The 21276-nt window shown below is 46.7% G+C and overlaps 1 protein-coding gene across 1 annotated transcript in view; it reads left to right on the top strand.

Moving 5' to 3' along the window:
* Asap1 (ArfGAP with SH3 domain, ankyrin repeat and PH domain 1) overlaps positions 1 to 16658 on the top strand; it is a 282884-nt gene extending 266226 nt beyond the window's left edge. The window contains 5 exon segments of the mRNA XM_038342734.1: positions 5154 to 5223; positions 7619 to 7677; positions 11538 to 12037; positions 14209 to 14331; positions 15667 to 16658. Coding sequence (XP_038198662.1) covers positions 5154 to 5223; positions 7619 to 7677; positions 11538 to 12037; positions 14209 to 14331; positions 15667 to 15741 — 827 coding nt within the window. The 3' untranslated portion in view covers positions 15742 to 16658.
* Positions 16659 to 21276: the final 4618 nt, after the last annotated feature.

Genomic DNA, 21276 nt, shown 5'->3' with positions numbered 1-21276 from the left:
TACTTCCTGTCTGGTTGACCCACCTATACCTCCTGCCTGGCCAATCAGCATTCATTTAAAACATGATTGACAGAAAACAGACAATTCTCCCGCACCAACTGCCAGTTGTCCCTTGGCTGTTTTAGGATCCTCATGTGCACACAGGAGAGTATGTGTATGTCCGTGTGGTTATGTGCGTGTGTCTCTAGCCTGGAGCTTACCAACTAGGTAAGCTTAACAAGCCCCAGGGACGAGTCTCTGTCTCTGTCTCTCCCTCTCTCCTTCCCTCCCTCACCCCAGCACTGTAATTACTAGTGTACTACCACACCTGGTTTTTATATGGGTTTTAGGGATTGAACTGAGACCCTTATTCTTGCCCAGCAAACACTTTACAGGCTGAGCTATCTTCCCAGCCTGGATTTATAATTGCTCCTAGCCTATTCCTTGGTATTCAAAGATTCACATCCATTCCACATCCAGAATGCATTCACAATAACACCTTCCCTCACCCCCACCAAGTCCGCCTCTATCATGGCTCTTGTCCTTTTAGATCTTAGAGAATATGCTACTCAGCCATGTAGCCAGCAGTCTAATCAGACCTGTGACTTGATCGTAGTATGACAGCTTTTTCCCTTTTCTTTGATTTGGTTTTGTCTTTTGTTGTTTTTGCTGCAGTTTTCAGGGCAGGGTTTCTTGGGTTTTGTTTGTTTGATTCTTCCTGGGGTTTGTTTTGAAATAGGCTCTCACTATGTTACACAGGCTAGCCTAAACCAGGAAAATTCCAGTCACATCCTCCCAATGCCGGGATTATAGGCATGTGCCACCACACCAGGCTGCCTGTCCCACTCAGTTAATACTCAGTGTTTCCATCATGTTCCCGGACTCGGAACCTTTGCCATTCAGCTCATTAGTAGACGGCTATGGCTGAAGGACTTGCCTTCGCTGATGTTCGTGATGACTCCTGCTCAGGCTGTATTTGCAGTCTTCCACAATGGCCTTCGCAGAGGGAGCAGGCAGTTTAAGGAAAAGACAGAGCTTGAGTTTGGCCTTGGAAGGTGAATGGAATAGAGTAAGCTCCTCAGAATCCTGAGTGTCAGATTATAACCTGTGGCTGAAAATAGACTATAGATTTGATTGTGGCAGTCTCACAGGATGGAGCAAAAGAAAACAATTCAGCTAGTCACATAGCTACTACTGGCATGCCTGCAAGAAAGAGTACAAAGAGTTTGACCTGTAATGCATCTGCTTCACAGAAGGGCTCACTAGCTTCCTGGCAGATGCTCTGTCCATCTTAGACTTTGCAGTCAGTAGCGTAGATGACTCTTGCCCACAGTCTCTGGGACAGAACATACTGTTTCTTGGGCTTTCAGGCTTCTAGACTAGAAAGGTTGAGGACTTGCCCTGGTTCTTATAGCTGACATGTAGGGAACCAGTGCAGATGAGAGCCTGCACTCCTCACCCTGTCCATACACTGCCTTCTCTTGCATGGGGTGGAGAAGGGCAGAGCATAAGTCTCTCGATGTGCCTCCTCGCTGTGCTTGTCTTCGGCAGAAGTAACACAGTCCAGCACATGCCCCTACTCACTGGCCGTGCCTACTCGCCATGTTTGTCTCTTTGTACCCTGTAGCAGCACCCTTCACTGTGTGGTTCTAGCCTGGTCCAAGCAAGAAGAACCCTTCCAGGCTTTTTTCCTGCCAGAACTACAGTGTCCACAGTACCAAGAATAGCCTGGGCATCACGTGACTAAAAGTCCTGCTTGGGTGTTGAATTCAGCCATCTGTCTCATGAGACGTCTCAGGCAGGCTTGTGTTGAGAAAGCAGAGGGGCTAGTAGGCAAGGGCAGGATGTGTGGGAATCCCATGACTTTGGAAGCTGCCTAATCTCATGACCTTGGAAGCTGCGTTTCATTAAGTTTCCCCCTTTTTAAATTACTTACTTTAAAACAAACTAATGTGTATTTTAATACACACATATAAAATTAAGGACAGAATCTGCCTTAGTGGCCTCCAGGAATCCCCTCTGGCCACTGAGACCTAAAACCCATGTACTTTTTTTTACATCCTGCAGTCAAAAGACCTCCCACAAAAAATAAATAAATAATAAAATGGGTTAAATTGTTTTTCTCCTGGAAATGTTTTTACATCTAAAACATAATTTTTTCAGTACTTTTTGGACTGAGCTTTCACATTCATCCCATAAGATAGGAGGGCATCACCCTCAGTTCATAGGCAAGGAAATTGAGGCAGAGGTGTTAAATCACTTGCATAAGATCACAGATTGATAACCTCAGAAGTGGCATTTGAACTCATTTCTGAATTAATGACCCACATCCTGGTTCACTGTTCCAAAAGATTCCTGCAATCTCATGCTGCTCATGACTAGCTAATATTCTCTGCTCTTTCCGCAAAATCTCAGCCCATGGCTTCTCAGCCGGATGGTGAGTAAACCAGAGAATCAACCGTGGTTTCTCCCATTGACTGCCCAGCTTCTGACTCCAGCCTTCTTACTGCCTCTCTGACATACCTAGAACTTGTGCGAGCTACAAATTCAAGTTGTGTAGCAGGAGAGGAAAGGAATAAGCTGCTTCTGTATTCTTGAACCTTCTCTTCTTTTTTAGTACTGTCGTTGGGGATTTGTCCTAAGCCTTATTTCTCCTACCTGCACATTAGCCATCCTTTGCCTAGCTATATGAATCACAGGATTCTTGTCAATCCACCACAGATGGCTTCCCAATTGGGTCTGAGAAATCACACTGTGACTAAAGTTGAAGAGATAGTTAGCCTGCTGGCCTCTTTCTGCAGCAAGGGTCATCGATTATTCTGTTCCAGGCACTGTGTGGGAGGTAGGATGACCAAGGCATGGAAAGAACTACCGTCACTGGGGTACCACTTTGTTGGCTATATCAGCAAAGTTCCCACACACTTCATTGGAGCCTGTGGAGAATGATTTCCATCTGTGTCAGGCTTCCTGCAGACCAGGACTGTGCTCACAACCATAGCTTATCTTGTAGTGGGCACAGCTGTCACTCTGATTATGTGGGCAAGGAGATAGAGGCTTAACAGAATAAGAAGCGTCCTCCAGGCTCAGTCCACATCACCGGCCCACCTGAAATTCCAAACTAGACTGTATGGCTCCAAAATCTGTACTCTTCCCAGAAGGGGATGCGGGAATCACATCAGCCAGGGAGATGTTCTTTAGATGGGCAAGAATTGACTCGAGTGTGGGAAGAGACAGGTGAAACAAGAGAGGCAAAGTTGCAGAGGCCTACAAACATTTTCTTTGGAGAACAGCAAGTAACTTTGGCCAAAGAGGAACACTAAATGAGAACTCTGAACATCCAGGCCTGTAGGCACAGGCCACCGCCAACCTACCCTGATACTCACCTGTGTAATAGCAGAGAATGACCACAGGAGAGCCAGGGACCTTCTCTTGATATTGTCAAGTTCCCTTCTGCATAACTGCGTTAAATAGTCATTTTCTATAAGTGTTTTTGTGTAGAAAGGGAACTAGTGGGAACATCTTATCCCCCAAACATTGTTGTGGCACACAGAACATGTGGAAGCACAAGGTGTGGTGTCCAGGACTGGAGGCTCAGCATGAAATATGGTGCTAAAGAAATGCTTGCCTTGAAGATCACCACTGAGAGTTATTTGAGAGGTGCCAGGGACGTCCTCAGTTTTCTCAGTTTTAGCCCATGTGCTGCTGGAAACACATCAAAGGTTAAAGAGTATCCAGTCACCATTAAGCAGCAATCAGTTTGAAAGGTAGTGGTGTTGTCAAAACCAGTATAGTTTGCTTCTTCTTGCCTCATGTCCTGATTACAGAACATTCTGCCCAAGAGGTCGAGTTTCAGCTCTGCCAGCCTCTCTTGACGGAACAGTTTTTGTCTAAACTGGCAGGATAGTGGGTGGTTCAGAGTACAGGCTCTGGAGAGGGCCCCTGGCTGTGTATCTCAGTGCTGATCCTTCACCTGTTGCTTCCCCCTTTACACCTTTGTTTTTTCTTTATGTGTAGATTGGAAGAGATAATTGTGTCTTTTCTCATGGATATGATTACCTACAGATACTTGGCAAATAACATGCTTGTGTTAAGTACTCAATTAATGGTAGGTGGTGTTATTTGTGTTACTATCATAGTATCCTAGGGGGTTGTATAGAGCACACAGCTCTGTGGTCAGGATTCTTGGCTTCACTGTAGCTATGGAACCTGTAGCAATACATAAACTTAGCCTCTCATTTTCTTATCTCTAAAAGAGGGTAAAAATGCCAGTCTCGTGTGGTGCAGAATGACAGCTGGCAGGAAAGAGCACATTTCAGAGTGCTGTGCTGTGACATGAGACTGATCATGGGGTGGGAAAGAGTTAAGTTACTTTCTCATCCCCTAACTCCTATAGGAACCCTGAGGCCCAGCTCTGCCGCATACCATATAGCAGTCACAGAAAGTCCCACTCACTTTCTGCCTGTCCGTTGCCCACCTGCACAAATACTCCTGAGCTCTTCTTGTTTGGACACTGCCCCACTAGAAATTCTGCCTCTGCAAGATGCCATATCCTCTCTCACCAGCTTAATATTTGGATACTGTTCCTTCATTTTTATATCACCCAGCCTGACTCTGTCTCATCATACAGTACTAAAACATTCCTTTATGTAAGTCCGCTGAGCAAATCCTAAACTCCGTGAAAGCAGTGACATGTTCTTGCCTTTTATTCTTCTTGTTCTACATCCCTGTCTTGTGCATAGTAGGTGCTAAACCATGTTAATACTGAGTGGATATTGACTATGCAGGTGGCCAGAGTGTAATGGCTGGTTGTCAGAAACACACCCACACATGGGCCCTCACTAGTGGGTTGAGTGTGTCGTCCCTGTCTGGTTGGTAACTAGCCTCTTAAATGAACATAATGTTTTATTGATTTTTCAGATCCTTAGCCTCTGGACATCAGCAAGTTCCTGTGGTCTTAGAAACCTACTGGGAGGCAGGCCGCTCACTGGCATAGTCTTTGACTAGCAATAAAAATATGAGTCCCAACCCCTGCTTGGTTTTGTTTTAACACAGGAAGTACATGCTCTTCTGACTGAGGTCTTCTAGTGCTTTCCAGAACCTGTGGGATTCCGGCCCATTTGCCGGAGTCTCTCTCATGTCCATGTCTGACGATGTAACTTTTGTCTCTCTTGTAGGTAATGATGTGGGCCCATCATCTTCAAGTAAGACAACAAACAAATTTGAGGGGCTTTCTCAGCAAGCAAGGTGAGCCACCGCCCCTGCCTTCCTCTCCTGTTGTGCTCGTAGTTGCTGTGGGCAGACTTAATAGACTTGGGCTTTGCTATTCAGTGTAGTCACCTGGCAGCACCAGTTAGGAAGATAACTTGGACATCTTTGCTCAGTTCTACATGGTACCTCCCTGCTGGGCCCCAGTGGGGTGCCCTTGCCTGGAACAGGCCTTGCTATATAGACCAGGCTGACCTCCAACTCAGAGAGATCCACCTACCTCTCTGCCTTCCTAATGCTGAGATTAAATTTGTGCACCACTTTGCCTGGCCTGTTTCTGACCTTTTAACTGCACAATTTTTTTAGATCTAAAGATTTTTTAAAATAAGAATGAGACTGGTGTGTGTGTGTGTGTGTGTGTGTGTGTGTGTGTGTGTGTGTGTGTGTGTGTGTGTGTTGAAGGGAAAAGGGTTTTTTTGTCTGTTTGTTTGGTGTCTGTTTAGGCTTAAAGCAGTGTTCCCGTCTCCACATCCTTGCTTTGAGGTAGGTACTTGGGAACTTGCCTAAGGACGGAAAGTTGACCTCTCTTTACTCTAGAGATTAGTAAGGAAGCAAGAGCCACCTCCACCCCTGGGGAAGAATCAGCTGAATTTGTATTAAAAATATAAATAAACAAACAAACTCATTTCTTTCAGAACTGTCAGTTTTAGTCTCTTTACCCCAGGGAGACAGCCTGTTACCGTGGTCCTATTTCAGAGCGCTGAAATGGTGGAGCAGCGTCAGAGTGGCTCTGCATTCCTTCACTTACCTTCGGCCTGACTTCCTTCTTATTCTTCGTCCTTTAGCTGCTATTGGACAGGCTCTCTGTGGAGAGGGCAGAGTGACATAAGGAGAGTGCTCACCTAACGTGTTCATAAACAGAGTCAGGTTGCTGTGAACCTGACCCATTTGGCCGTTCATCAAGTTCTCCCCATTCTCACTCACCCACAGCACACCAGAAGATGCCCAGGCACTGCAGCACAGGCCCAGGAGCGTTCTGAAAGGACTCTCGGATCCTTTAGACTTGGGCTTTACCCATGAGCAGGAGTAACTAACGAGTAATGGGAAGCTGTGCCTCCCCAAGATGCTAAGGCAGAACACAAGAAAAACAGCCAGGGATGGACATTGAGTCCTCTCCTACTCACTGTTGCTTGTACTCCAGTGGCTTCCTCCGAACATGGCTATTTCCCTCCCCCCAGGATGGGAGGTTGAATTGCCCAAGAGCTGGAGAGAGCAGGATATCTAAGAGCCAGACAAAAAGGGGAACCCATGCACATCCTCTTTCTTTGACTCCCTATGTGTGGTGGTCAGGTGGACAGAACAACGAAAGGTCAACCAGTTCTTGCAACGTCAGAGGACAGGGAAAAGGGGTCTGGGGTCCAAAAGGAGTTCTCACAGGTACAGCCCAGGCGCTTGGCTGCTCTTGCTCCTTGAATACAAGGTGTCTTTCAGGTCCTCTGAGGAGCATTTCACTCTTGTGAAAGGGAAGTAGTGGCTTCCAGCTAGCAGATGTCAAATTTGCTTATTCAAACAACGTGGTGCAGACTTGTTCCAGGGACTTAGGTGTTTCTTCCCCTACTCATTTGCATGTCCTCTAAGGAGGCCATGATCAGGAGAGGACTGGGGACGTACCAGATTATGATACTCACACTTCAGTCTGCATCTCGGGAAAGGCGGGGGAGATGAGGGCTGCTTGTAGGATGACATTAGCCGAAGTTCTGTGTAGGGCATCAGGATCACAGTGTACAGAGTGCCAATAGCTTTCACACATGATCACCTCCAAACAAAGTTTTAAAACAAGGGGCTTTGCCTCACTTTTCCAAGGTCTTATCCATCTGGGCCAGCCAAAAAATAGAAAGTATACTATACTCTTTTATTAAATTATCTTTTAGGAGGATTAGTGGTTGTGCGTGTGTGTGTGTGTGTGTGTGTGTGTGTGTGTGTGTGTGTGTGTGTGTGTGTGTGTGATGGAGGAGCAGCATGGTACAGCAGGGCTTGTAGAAGTCAGATCACAAGTTTTGTGGAGTCAGTTCTTTCCTCCTACCTCTGTGGGATCTGGAGATCTAACACAGGATGCTGCATTTACCTGGACATACATTTATTCTCTGAGTCAGCTCTCTAGCTCTAGGAAAGAAATTGGAGTCTGGGCAAAGTGGCACATACCTTTAATCCCAGCACTAAAGGGGCATAGGAAGGTAAATCTATGAATTTGAGGGTAGCCTGGTCTACATAGTGAGTTCCAGTCCAGACATGACAATATAGTGACACCTGTCTCCAAAAAAGAAAGAAAAGATCCTTAAGGTAACTATGAAATGCCTTTGATTAGTGTGAATCATAGATCACTGTTGAAATGATGGCTCTTTTAGATGCTAAACCACTGTTATTTGTTAATCAGCACCAGTTCTGCTAAGACGGCCCTTGGCCCAAGAGTGCTTCCTAAACTACCTCAGAAAGGTAAGGTTCCTCCTCTTTATACCCACATGTTATAGAAGTGTCACTGTCTGTCCTGGGGACAGAGAGTGGTCCCTTTGGTTCACTGATCTGTCCCAGGTATCTAGAATAGTAGAGAGTAGGTGCCTGACAAATATTTGTTAAATGAAGAGAACAAAGTCTAAATCTGTCTATATAGCAAATACTATAGTTTCCTTAAGGCAATGACCCTTTTTCAGAAGACACATTGCTAACCCCCAGGTATCATCCTCCCGATCAGAAACCTGACCATGGACGCTGAGGAACCACCACAGCTGTTCATTCACGAGTCGTGAGACCTTTGGGCAAATGACTCATTAACTTTACCCGCATAGAGTCCTCATCTGTAGTGGTGAGGTTGTGTGAGGACAGGGTGAAGTCATGCTTCAGATGGCCCCTCACAAGGCGGTAGCAAAGGCAGCCTTTCCCGGGATAGCATCTGTCATGCAGAGCAGGGACACCTGTGCCTGGGAAGCACAGGAAACCAGTGTCTACAGTGCTGCTGCTTTGCCAAGCAGACACTTGGCTCTTTGACCAACCTTCTCAAATCCTGACCATGCTTTTCATTTATAAAATGAAACTTTCGGCCTCTTCTACCACACAAACCAGTGCACAGAGACAGCTCTGCTTGCGAGTCATGAAGCCCCTTCTGAAGCTCCTGCTTCATTAGGTCCTTGTGAAAGCCTCCAGCCTGCAGCCTGTGTCAGATCTGGGTACATGCTCAGAGGAGCTCTGATTGCTCCAGGTTATCAGTGCCCGTGGTCAGTGTTGACAGTAGAACCCCATGTCCCAGCCCAGTGCTCCAAGGCCTGCTTGAATAGAAGGCAAACCAGAGGTTAGTGCAGGGACATCAGGTTGTACCGCTCTGTTGAGCTCTGCTGTCAAGTGGTATCCTTTGGGATGAGACTGGACTCCTGCTTAGATAACAGAGTCCCACGAGGCTACTGACTATGGAGTAGAAAGGCTGGCCCACCCGGTCAGTCTGTCTGGGGCGAAGTGGTGGTGATTTTCTTTTTTTTTTTTTTTAAAGTTTATTTTTTTAAACATTTTTTTAGATTTATTTATTATGTATACAACATTCTGCCTCTATGTATGACCACATGCCAGAGGGGGGTGCCAGATCTCAGTACAGATGGTTGTGAGCCACCATGTGGTTGCTGGGAATTGAACTCAGGACCTCCGGAAGTGCAGCCAGTGCTCTTAACCTCTGAGCCATCTCTCCAGCCCGTGGTGGTGATTTTCAAACTCTGCCCAGATTCTGCTCTCTGCTTCTCGTATATTACCACTGAATCCTTCTGCCTGTCTCTCAGCTTACTTCCAGTGGATTCAGACACAAAGAATTTTTAGTCCTAGTTCACCTGTGGCTGCTGCCGCTGTCCATGTCTCTTTCACACCTTCGCCATCCTCCTGACACTGATAGTCCAACAGGAAAAGCTCTCCCTACTGCACTGTGTGCAGTAACTGATGTAGTATGTACCCTGGCTGCAAGGCAGGGCCTGCAGGGTCTCAGAGTAGCAGCCACTGAGTGCTCCTCACATGTGTCATTGTCCCAGTTAACCCTTCACTGTTCAGAAAAGAAAAGAAAAGACTGACATAGGGGACAAATGGCTACCTATAATGCCAATTGATATACCAGGAAAATGGACTTCGATTTTCAGGTAGATTCATTAACTATTAGATCTACAAAATGATAGGACACTTGCCTTGCTTTATGCAGAACTAAGAGTTATATCCACTGCAGGGCCTTTGACCCGTCTGCTTCCTGTTAATTACTATTGGCTCTTACATCATTGATACAATAACTAAATGATAATGCCTATCTGAGTACCATTAAACTGATGGTTTATTGATCTAAATATAAACCGGTACCCATCATTGAGTCAAGGATTCGACCCAAGATACAATTTCAGGGAGACTGTTAGATCCCAAGTTAACCTGTACATCACCCCTTTCCCACCCCACCCCAGGACCAGGTAACTTCCTGGGATTCTTGGAGTTGTATTTTTTTGAAAAATAACAAGAAAGCCTCATAGGAAAGTATGGTGGCCTACGGGCTCTGTCCATATAAGACCACACGTGTCTTGGAGCCAGTCAGCTGAAAAGTTTGCGAGAGTGGGCCTGACCAAATTCTATCTTGGTCAATATATAAAGTTTCAGTAAAAAAGCTTGCTTTCTCCTTGCCCCTCTCCTCTGAGGATGCTTTTCTCAAGGCATTGCCACCGCTTTCTCAGTGTGGCTTCAGGAGCACACACTAAGTACTCAGCTCCCCTACCAAGATAAGAGCCAGAGTTGTCAAACTAGAGCTCCTGCCAGGCCTCAAGGAGCCCGCGTGATAACAACAGTGATGTCCCTGCTGGGGACACTGAGGGCCGCAGTGTCCTCACGGTAAATGTTTGCATCAACTAAGTTGTGTCGTCCTCATGAGCGCCCTTTGAGATAAGAGCTTTAGTGGTGAGGAAGTTGAAATTCAGGGAGGCTGTACAATTTGGCCAAGGTCACACAGTGACATGGTGTGTTAGTTATTGTTCTATTGCTCTTGAAGAGACGCCATGACCAAGGCAACTCATGTAAAAGAAAACAATTGGGACCTTGGTTACAGTTTTAGAGGGTTAGCCCATAATCATCGTAGCAGGAAGCAGACAGGCCTGGTGCTGGGGTAATGGCTCTGGAGTAATAGCTGAGAGCTATATACATCCTGATTCCCAGGCAGCAGGCAGAGAAGGTAAAAGTGAGCCTAGTGTGGGCTTTTGAAACTGAAAAGCCCACCCCCAGTGGCACACCTCCTCCAACAAGGCCACAACTCCTAAACCTTCTTAAACAGTTCCAATAACTGGGGACCAAGCATTCTAACATATGAGCATGTGGGGGCTGTCCTCATTGAGACCACCACACACGGTAGGTGGGTGAGCAAGAGTGTCGCACATGCTATACTTGAAGCTCATGCATCATTATGGATGGCTCTATAGGCAGGGGCATGTTCCTGATTTGGAGTAGAGTGCAGTTCTTAGAGAATAGGAGGACTGATGTAGAGACTCTCAAGCATATTAAGTGAGCTATTTTAGACAAAGCATGATACAGTAGTTTGTGTGTGTTGTGACATGTTCATCAGTCAATGTATGTGTTGCCAGATTTTAACAGGGTGCCATGATGGTAGGTGGGCAACAGAAGAACCTCTTGCCGGCACTGAGTGAGTCCTGTAAAATGAGGGGCAATGAGTCAGGCTGTTGAATTGATTGGACTGTCCCTTCAAAAGTGATTTTGTACTTCTAATATACTTGTACATAACATGGTAAATGGTTTTGCTAAAATAGCATATTTAAAAAGTTATACCTATAGAAACATCTAGGAGAAAAATGTGTAAAAATATTTAAATGGCTAAGTTTTGTGGTAGATTGACATCCAGGAAAGTTTTCTCTTTTTGTAAAATCATATTGTATGTTCTTAGAATTCTGGATTGATATGGTCATTTTGCACTGACTCAATGGAAGCCCAGAGCTGTAAGTTGCATTGTAAATGCTTTCCTGGCTTCCAACTTTATCCTTGTGTGAGTGAGACTTTGGCCAGCTTTGGGCTTGCTCATCACCAGTTCTCACGGCAGGGCAATGCCTTTTCTTGCTTTTGCCAAGACCCAAGACAAGGTTTCTCTGTGTAGCCCTGGCTGTCCTGGAACTAGCTCTGTAGACCAGCCAGCCTCTGCCTCTTGAGTGTTGGGATTAAAGGAGTAAACCACCATCACTCAGCCAGGGCAGTGCTCCAGTTAGTGTTTGGCCTTTTTCCATGACTGTGACACCTTCCACCTTTATTCCGTCTGTGCCGTGACCTCCTCTCGTTGTCCTTCCCCACAGTGGCACTAAGGAAGACAGAAACCAGCCATCATCTCTCCCTCGACAAAGCCAACATTCCACCTGAGGTTTTTCAGAAATCATCACAGTTGGCAGAGTTACCCCAAAAGCCACCACCTGGAGACCTACCCCCGAAGCCCATGGAACTGGCCCCTAAACCCCAAATTGGAGAATTGCCACCTAAGCCTGGAGAACTGCCCCCCAAGCCCCAATTAGGTGACCTTCCCCCTAAGCCACAGCTTTCAGACTTACCTCCCAAACCACAGATGAAGGATCTGCCCCCCAAGCCACAGCTGGGAGACCTGCTGGCAAAGTCCCAGGCTAGCGAAGTCTCATCCAAGGTGCAGCCACCCTCAGAGGTCACACAGAAGTCACACACGGGAGATCTCTCCCCAAACATGCAGACCAGAGATGCCATCCAGAAGCAGGCATCTGAGGACTCCAATGACCTCACCCCTACGCTGCCGGAGACACCTGTACCACTGCCGAGAAAAATCAATACGGTGGGTGAAAAGCAGTGGCCTCCTCCTCTGGTGAGGCCCATTGCGCTCTTCCTTTTATGGTGCTGGGAGCATGACCTAGAGCTGTGTGTGTGTGCTCTGTACTCTTCCACTAAGCAGCGTCTGCAGACTGCCGCAGTTCCGGAAGGTGGTGATAAGAAGTATGCACAGGGGCTGGAGAGATGGCTCAGTGGTTAAGAGCACTGCCTGCTCTTCCAAAGGTCCTGAGTTCAATTCCCAGCAACCACATGGTGGCTCACAATCATCTGTAATGCGGTCTGGTACCCTCTTCTGGCCTGCAGACATACACACAGACAGAATATTGTATACATAATAAACAAATATTTTTTAAAAAAGAAGTATGCACAGCTGTACTGCTGTACTTAGTAAGAGAGCCGTGGCCCATACTCTCTCTCCCACACATTGAAGCCTTTGTGGAGGTATGGAGCCTGATGACCTCAGACACTGCCTTTGGATCCCAACTGGCATGCTGTGGTACCTGACTTCAGTGCCTGATGCGCCTGCCAGCTAGCAGTGAACTTGCCTTCTCTGAGCCTGATTCCTGGGGTGCAAGAAGACCTCATATGGTACTGGGCTCAGGGGCACCAGTACAGTGACCCGTGAGTAGGACACAGTGGACACATCACAAGCCCACAGCTACCGTGTCTCTGATTCAGAAGCAGTGAGGGTTGAACTTCACTACCCTAGGATCAGTCTCCATCCCTTCTCACTATATCTTCCAGCCAGAACCAGAGGGAAGGCCCAGGAAAGCCTCGCAGAGGGGGTTTTGTAGTGATCTTGCCCTTCCATCATTTCATGCAATGTGTCCCAACTTTAGCTTATATAAAAGTGTCTTTTTCAAGACGCCCCAATCTTTATGTAAGTGTAACACTCAAAAATAAAAGGTGTAACACAGTACCCATACACCCCAGATTAAGGTAGAGAACCAAAACTCTTTCTACTGTATCTGCTATTTCTGGTGCTGTATGTCAACACTAAAGGTAAAAGTGACCCTTCCTCCCATGGATTTGAGCCCACCATTGTCTGTGTGCCCTGCTTCCAGCCTTCCTCAGCTCTATGGACAGATTCACTGGTCTCTTTATGTGCCCGCTGCCTGCCTTAGTGATAATATCTCACTTATTCCTCACATTATAAGTTAACACATTACAGGCTTCTCAGTTTCTGAGCTGTGATAACAATCTGCTGCTATGGGTCTGGTCAGCCTTCCCACCTCACCAGCACATGTACCAGCCACTCCCCCAGGAGCTCAGGAGGGAACTGGGATCTTCAGGAAAGCCAGAAAGAAGCAAGGGACAGAGGGAAAGACATGAGGCCCAGAGCACTTAAAGAGATAACTTGCCAGGGCCAGGGCCAGAGCCATGGCTTGGTGGTTGGGAGCCCTGGCTGTTCTTCCAGAAGATCCAGGTTCAGTTCCCAGCACCCACATGGCAGCTCATGACTGCCTGGAACTCCAAGGATCCAATACTTTCACACAGACGTAAATACAGGCAAAACACAATGGGCATGAAATAAAATAAAAAGGTAGTTTTCTGTTTCTGTTGCTAGTAATCTGATTAACTGGGTGCTTAAAGTATTCCTTAGAGGGTGCTATTTACACCTTCCTGTCTTCAGAGAACTGAAGTCCAGCCAATAAAAGTCCTGGTCAGAACCACAACTGTTTAGACTCAAGCTGTTCCCTGGGTTTCCCTGATGTGTCCTGACCCATTTTGCATGAGACCCCTAGGAAATCCATCTGTGCTGCACATTCTGCGTGCAGAAAATGCACATCTTAGGCATTCTACAGCTTCTGCTGTCATTTCTCTGCAAGCTGATGCTGTGGGGTGGGGCACAGCAGAGGACGGACAGATCTCTTCATGCATTTTGGGAAAGCTGAATTGTGATCACTGCCTGCATTGGTTGCCCTCTGCCAAAAGCTCCCTGCTGATGCTTGCCGGAGGAGGAACTGCCATTCCTGAGAATGCACAGTGCCCAGGAAGCATGTCAATCTTCTACACACGTGCATGCATGCGCTCACATGAGAAATACCAACACTTGAGAAAGTCAAGTCTGGGCAAAGAAAAATCACCTGCCTGGGTTCGCCCACCATGTGAGAGGTTGTTCTGTTTCTCCCTTCTTCATTTGTTCCCCGTTCAAACCTGCTTTCTTTATTCCAGGGAAAAAATAAAGTGAGGCGCGTGAAGACCATTTATGACTGCCAGGCAGACAACGACGACGAGCTCACATTCATCGAGGGAGAGGTGATCATTGTCACGGGGGAAGAGGACCAGGAGTGGTGGGTATGTACCCGTGTCTGCCTGTCTCTTCGTCCATTCCTCCACTCTGCATTCCATAGGCGGGTGTGAGGGTCCTGCTAGGTACATAAGTCACCCCATGGCCGTTCACAGTGCCCTTCTGTCACTAAGGCTGTGCTATAAAAAGGCAAACTTATTTTGAAAATGGGCCAGGCACCCATGACTGGAGTGCTTCTCTTGGGCAGGGTGAGCGGGGGCGGGGGGCAGGGGGTACTTAAAGGTGCTTCCTGAGTCAGTGGCTTTGTTAGCAGAGCAAGGCCTGCACCCCATGTGTGCCACCAGAGTAGGACAGTGACTTTGAGTCTGAAGTCCCCTAGTGGTGTCAGTCACTAGCCCTGTGGACTTGAATCAGGCTCATCCCATCTGTAGACCTGTTTCCTCTGAGGGAAACAGATCAGGACGGAGTCCTACTTTACAAGACTGTCTAGATCTCACCGTGTTGTCTGTTACTGCTACCACATAGAGTCCGGAGGTGATTATACTCACTGCTAAGAAACCAGTGATTCCAACCAAGACTCCTGGGAATAAAGGAACGTTTTTATGATATTTCAGTAGCATGCCCAGGGAAATTTTATGAGCCACCAACCCAACACGCATTCCAGTAAAGAGGTTAAAATTCTAATACTGGTATGTAATTCATGCAACGCTTCTGAGCACAGAAAGAGGTAGACCGTACTTCTCAGAGGAGACTGGTATCATGGAGCCTTGGCCACAGCACACTCCTACAGGTACTCGAGGGAAGGACCAAGAAAGGTGGCCTGTCCAGCTGCTTCTGCCTAGCTCACTAGTGCACCCTTCTCTGGATGAGGTGGGCTTCTACAGCCAGTGCACATGCTCTTGCTCTTACTTCTGTGCAGAGCCCACAGCAGGACGCTTTTCAGTGCAATTAACATTGATCTCATTGAGGTAATAAGGGAAGTTTTGTAACCATGGCTTGCAGGTCTGTGCTGCAAATGGTAAACTGCCATAGGCCACTGTCCGTCTCAACACTGACACATCTGTAGTAGCCAGAAGCTCTTCTGGGTCCAGTCCTTTTTTTAATCTTAATTATACAAGTCTTTTTTTGTTTTACCAAATTTTTTCTTTTACCAAATTTTGTAAGTAAGAAAGGGGCTTGTCATGGCGTGTCTACTCATCATAGCATCAAGCATAGACATAGAACCCGACCCTTGCAGAAGTGCTGACCACTGCAAGGCTGGCCCTTGCTCTTTCAGGGCTGTTGCCTCGCTGTGTTATATAATCAGCACTGTGTGGTTCACCAAAGAGTGGAGGGGTGAGCTTGCTGCCACCTCCTGTCTAACTACTCCTTTCTCCCTACAGATTGGGCACATCGAAGGACAGCCTGAAAGGAAGGGTGTCTTTCCAGTGTCCTTCGTTCACATCCTGTCTGACTAGCAAAAAGCAGAACCTTCAGTCCGTCCACACCCTTCATGCCAGACCGCTGCCTCCATGTAATCTTGTATACAACGTGTATATAGCTGCTGTTACAGACCAAGAACTCATGGAAGGGCCACTCAGGAGGGGAATATAGTATGTATTGTAAATATCCTGTGGTCATCGGCCTTCACCAGTATTAGGGTAGCCTCAGGAACTGGTGCGCCTTACTGGTTTGCCAAAGCCATCGTTGGCATCTAGCACTTACATCTCTCTCTCTCTCTCTGTGCTGTTTATGAGCAAACAAAAAGCAGGAGTATAGGAACTGCTGGTTTTCCAGGTGAAGAGTCTCCAGCAGCTGCTGAAGGGTGCAGAACTGACTCCTGACAGTGCAGTATTCTCAATGGCGTTACTGATCATGCAACATTAGCAGAGGTGGGGTCTGTTCTCCAGGCGGAACTTTAAGTTAGCCCCCTGGCCTGCAGCCTGTAGTTATCTGTGTACACAGTTTACAGCTACAAAGACATACTTTGGTATTTATTACAGAAAAGTGCTCAGTTAAATGTGTTACTCCTTCAGCAAATAGTCACTGACACAAAGTCCTCTGCAGCATTTTACAGTGTACGCAGCCTCGTGCAAGTTTAGGTGAGTGGATGTGTACATCTTATGGCGAGTGCCCACCCCTGAGATATTACCTCATTATGCAAAAATAACATATCCTTCATGACTATTTTGACAAAAGCTTAAAACCACGTCTGATGAAGTTCAACTTTCAGGAACCAAGGACTGCCAGAAAATATCCACCTCTACGTTATGCATGCATCTAGAAGCTTACCCGAATTCTGCCTTTTATAAAGGAACAAACAGTATGAAGAAGTGAACTGTACATTTTTAAACTTGATTGCCATTAAAGCAGAAGTTACAAGATTGCAACAATACTTGTTTCTGGTCACTCATTTGGCCTTCTCCAGAGTGTTTGCACATCGCGTTGGCGCAGCACCCCTCAACCGTTTTGAAGCGTCCAAAGTGTCAGTTTGAAATGATTTTCTTCATTTTGTTCTTGATTAAACCTTTACTATTCAAGATGAAAAATTGTCAAGTCGGTCTTTGAGTTTTCTAATGCAGAATCCAGGTGCTGACACCAAGCTTCCCTTTTTCTCCTCCTTCCAATTCTCGTCTCTAAACTCCAGTTACAGGTTAATTTTCTCATCTTAAACTTACCCAGTAGACATGTGCCCTTCAAGTCAGTTTATAACCGAGCTGTGGGACACTGCTATGAATTGCACTGTGATAAAGCTCTCTGCAAGCCATCTCTGTCTGTCTGGCTATCTGTCTGTCTGTCTCTGGTCTCTTGTTGCTTGTGTTTTCCTTTGTTTCGTTTTTTTTCCCCTCAGCCCATTCATCACGTTGCATTTCCATCTCCGGCTTCAGTCTGGATTTGGGGTGAGAATGTAGTGGTGGTTTGTCCTCCTGGGTCCAGGACTATTCTGATTCCAAGGTGTGTTGTCCCTCTGGACTTATGTTTGCTTGAGTTGCTGTTCTGACCACGGCACAGAAGACAAATACTTTTTAGCAGATAATCTCAGCAGTGAATGAGAAACATTGATTTCACAGAAGCACGGTTCCCATGAAGCTTGTGGGAAGAGCCCTCTCGTAGCCACAGTGCTCAGTAAATACTAATTTAGTTCAGCTTAAATGGTTACCGTGAGAACTCTGAATAACCACCCAAGAAATAAATCAAACCTTGCATGACAAACCTTCAAAACACTCTACCAGCTGTCACTGGAAACTGACCTTAAGCAGTTGCTTCCATGGTGTCTGGGCACCTGTGCATCCCCACATCAAACCAAGAGCAGAAGGTGCCAGTCAGCATGCTAGTGTGCAGCCAGCAACGTCACCAACCTTGTTTTAGAGGCCATAATGGTTTTAGGAATGTGGCGGTTGCCCAGTGCCCCAGTTTGTTCGTCATTCTTAAGATGCATTTGAAGTTGCATTTAGAAGGTCTAAGCGGTTTTCTGCTGACTTGAACATAAGCTGGTTTTTAAACAAGCTTTGTCTCTAAAATGCCAGAGAGTTAATGACGTCCTCTTCTGCTACAGGAACTCACACAAATGTATGTTTCTTTTCTGGTTTTTGTTTGTTTCCCATCAGGATTTTGAGTTCTATCTACTCTGTTGTGCTGTGGGACATAGGAAAACTAGGTAGACATTCTTTTGGCAATCTTGTTAAGTTTAAATCTGACCTTGTTCTGGAACCTTGATGAGCCACTATCTGCAATTTTGTACATGACATAATATTTTGAAGGTATGGAACCGTAAGAAAGAAAGCAAATTCATTCCTTTTTTTCCCCCTAGAAAGGAAAATTATGTCTGCAAACAGTGTGTCTTATTTTCCTGTTGGACAGCAATTGTTATTTATTTTTTTTATTGCCTACAATTTGGACATGGTATATAGGAGCCCTGCCGTGCCTGCCTCTAGTTAAATCCCACATTCTTACCTGGGATCCACCACCAAGCGTCAGTACACTTTTCATTTCACATGTATTTAATGTGAGAGTTTCTCAGTACTGTATGTGTTAATTTCTACTTTTTTAATATTTAAAATTGCTTTTAAATAAACATATTCTCAGTTGATCCCAAGCATCTGAAATCAGGCCATTTTGTGAGTTGTCCACTACTTTATTGACTGGGAACAAAATTATCTGGTTTGTGGGTGGAGATGGGTAGCATACGTCTTCCTGGGCCACGGCTCACTCTAGGTGCATGATAGCATGTAACCTTCCAGGCTCACTTGAGTCCCCTCCCACTCCCACCTCGTGTGAACTTTTTATGGGAAGACAAACATCTGTTCACCCTAGATACGGCACTAATGGCCGACCAAACAGTTCCTCCACATCGAGCTTGATGAATCAGTGTGTTTAATTGGAGCCACTTACAGGAGTTTCTGTGAGGGATTACTTCCAGGAACATGGGAGACTTGGGCAGCTGCACTGCTAAGAACTGTAGCGCCTTCTGTCAGGGAGGGGAGGGACCTTGTGAGTCCTTCATCCTCCTCTATGATGAATGCAAAGGGTCGCCTGTGGTTGTCCTTACAGGTAGTCACAACTGTTGAACATTCAAGGCAACCAACATGGCATGCCTATGATACACCATTCCTTCACTCTGTCCCTTTTTCTGTGGGTAGGACCATACATTAATGTGCTGAGTGCTGCATCTGCCTGTCTTGCTTGACTGTAACACCTGATGCAGACAGACAGTTGTGGAGACCAAACAGATGCTCTCTGCAGCATCTACTGTGGCCTGTATGAGCCCAAGGGGTCTGGAAATGGGGTGCAGGGAAATGCATACAGGGTTGGAGATTTGTGGCTGGAAAAATACAAGGCGTCGGGAGTCCACACAAGTGGTTCTGGCTCTGAGGCTGGTCTAAAGATTTCCTGTAGTCAGGAGGCTTCATGACACAGTTGGAGACACTGCTGGGAGCACAGTAAAGCCTCAGCAGAAAGATACCACAGTGTCCTTTCTTGTCTGTCACAAAGCAAGACAAATGTCATGAGCCCAAGGATAACAGCTCCGTCAGGGAAGGCTGTGGTTTTTCCATTGGGATGTTTTCAGAAAAGAAAAACAGTAACCTGCACACTCCAGGATCAAGGACAGCCAGCTTTTCTGGTGATTGATACAGTCCCCCATTGGTTGTGTGTGGCTTCAGTCCTGTGACACACAAACTTAACATCTGACCTCTGGAGAGCAGCCAGCCATGTCTGAAAGAATGGTGTAGAAACTGGAGGGTCACTGGGGTCACACCCTGATTCACTGAGTGCTTCATACAGATAGCCCATATTCCTTTGCACATGCACAGCCTTCAAGGTGAGCTTCATTAGGCACAGCTGGAGTGATCACCTCCTGGGCACATAGCATGATGAATAGCAGTGCCCGCGACCTTAACAGTAATGTCCCTCCCGGCCTGCCCTTGTCTTTTTCTGCTCTAAGCCTGTGCCCATTCACCGCCATTCATAAGACCTATGGGTGCAATGACAGTTCCATGTTCTCCCTGCAACACTCACAGGCCACGAAGAATTCGGGTAAATGACGTTGTAGGCTCAGGTACAAGGGGACTGGCCATAAGGAGGTGGCCCATTCTAAAGGCCTTGACGGGGTTCAACTCAAGAGGCTTCAGGGTTTAAGAGCAGCAACTACAGGTCAGAGACAGACAGGGTGACTCCAGGGTCATCTTTGCTGTTACAGAGAGTGGAATACCCGCTCCCAAGCCCTGCCTTCTCTTGCAGGAGGACCCCGTTCTGCCAACTGGCCTGTGTTGCAGCTTGGTGCTGGGTGGGCCCGGTGCAAAGGAGCTGTGTTGTGAGGCTGAGTTCTCAGTACCGTAAAGGGAACTGTCTTCTCCATTTGCAGATGGCACTAGTGTTCCCAGGTTAAACTTTTATAAAAGAGGGAGCCATTATGGGGTTATCAAGAAACCTGGCTCTAGAGAAATTCCTAGGGACCCACAAGGATGACCCTGGCTAAGACCCTAAGCAGTAGAGGCCAAGGTGCCCGAACTTGCCTTGCCCTGTAGTCATACTGATGAATACCTTAAATATCATCATAGATCCAGCAACTGATGGAAACAGACAGAGACCTGCATTGGAGCACTGGACTGAGCTCCCAAAGTCCAGTTGAAGAGCAGGAGGAGTGAGAATATGAGCAAAGAGGTCAAGACCATGATGGGTTCACCCACTGAAACAGTTTACCTGAGCTAAAGGGAGCTCACCAACTCCAGCCGGACTGGAAAGGAACAAGCATAGGACCAAACTAGTCCTTCTTAATGTGGGTGACAGTTTTATGGCTGGGGTAGACTGTGGGGCCACTGGCAGTAGCACCAGGATTTACCCCTACTGCTTGTACTGGCTTTTTGGGATTCATTCTCTTTGGATGGATGCCTTACTCAGCCTAAATATAGTAGGGATGGTCTTGGACCTTCCCTAAAGCAATGTGCCTTACCCTCTCTGAGGAATGGGTGGAGGGTGAGGTAGGAAGGGTATGTGGAGGGGAGGAGGGGAGAGGGTGGGAACTTAGATTGGTATATATAATGAAAAGATATAGTTTGTTTTCTTTTTAAAAATAAGAGAACAACAACAACAACAACAAAAAGGCCATTTCTGGTGCTGGAGGCCAGATTTCAACCTAGGGAACTTTTACTCCTGGTCAGAAGTAAGAAGCTGAGTAAAAACAAGCATGCCCTAGCCGTCTACCAGCTAGCCACCAGGGGAGTGTGAACCAGGGAAGTGTGAACTAGGGAGTTTCCATTTCAGGGCAGCAATCATATTTGCCAGAAGGGCCCTACAGACAGTTCTTGGGTAATACACACCCGAGTCCTGAAACGCAGAAAAGAAACAAGGAGGCAGGGGAGCACTGAGCAGCTGCATGAGACCCTGAAACGTGTAAGCGCCCGAAAACAGGAGTTAAAGCTCAGACAAACACAGCTGTTTGCACAAGTCTTACCACACCACAAACCTTAGCCGGACACTGTGAAGGCTTTCTGCTTCAGCCAAGGGAGATGCCT

The sequence above is a fragment of the Arvicola amphibius genome, chromosome 9 (assembly GCF_903992535.2).
Source record: "Arvicola amphibius chromosome 9, mArvAmp1.2, whole genome shotgun sequence".
Classification (NCBI taxonomy): domain Eukaryota; kingdom Metazoa; phylum Chordata; class Mammalia; order Rodentia; family Cricetidae; genus Arvicola; species Arvicola amphibius.
The sequence above is the reverse complement of the archived record's forward strand: the minus strand, read 5'-3'. Positions and strand labels throughout refer to the sequence as shown.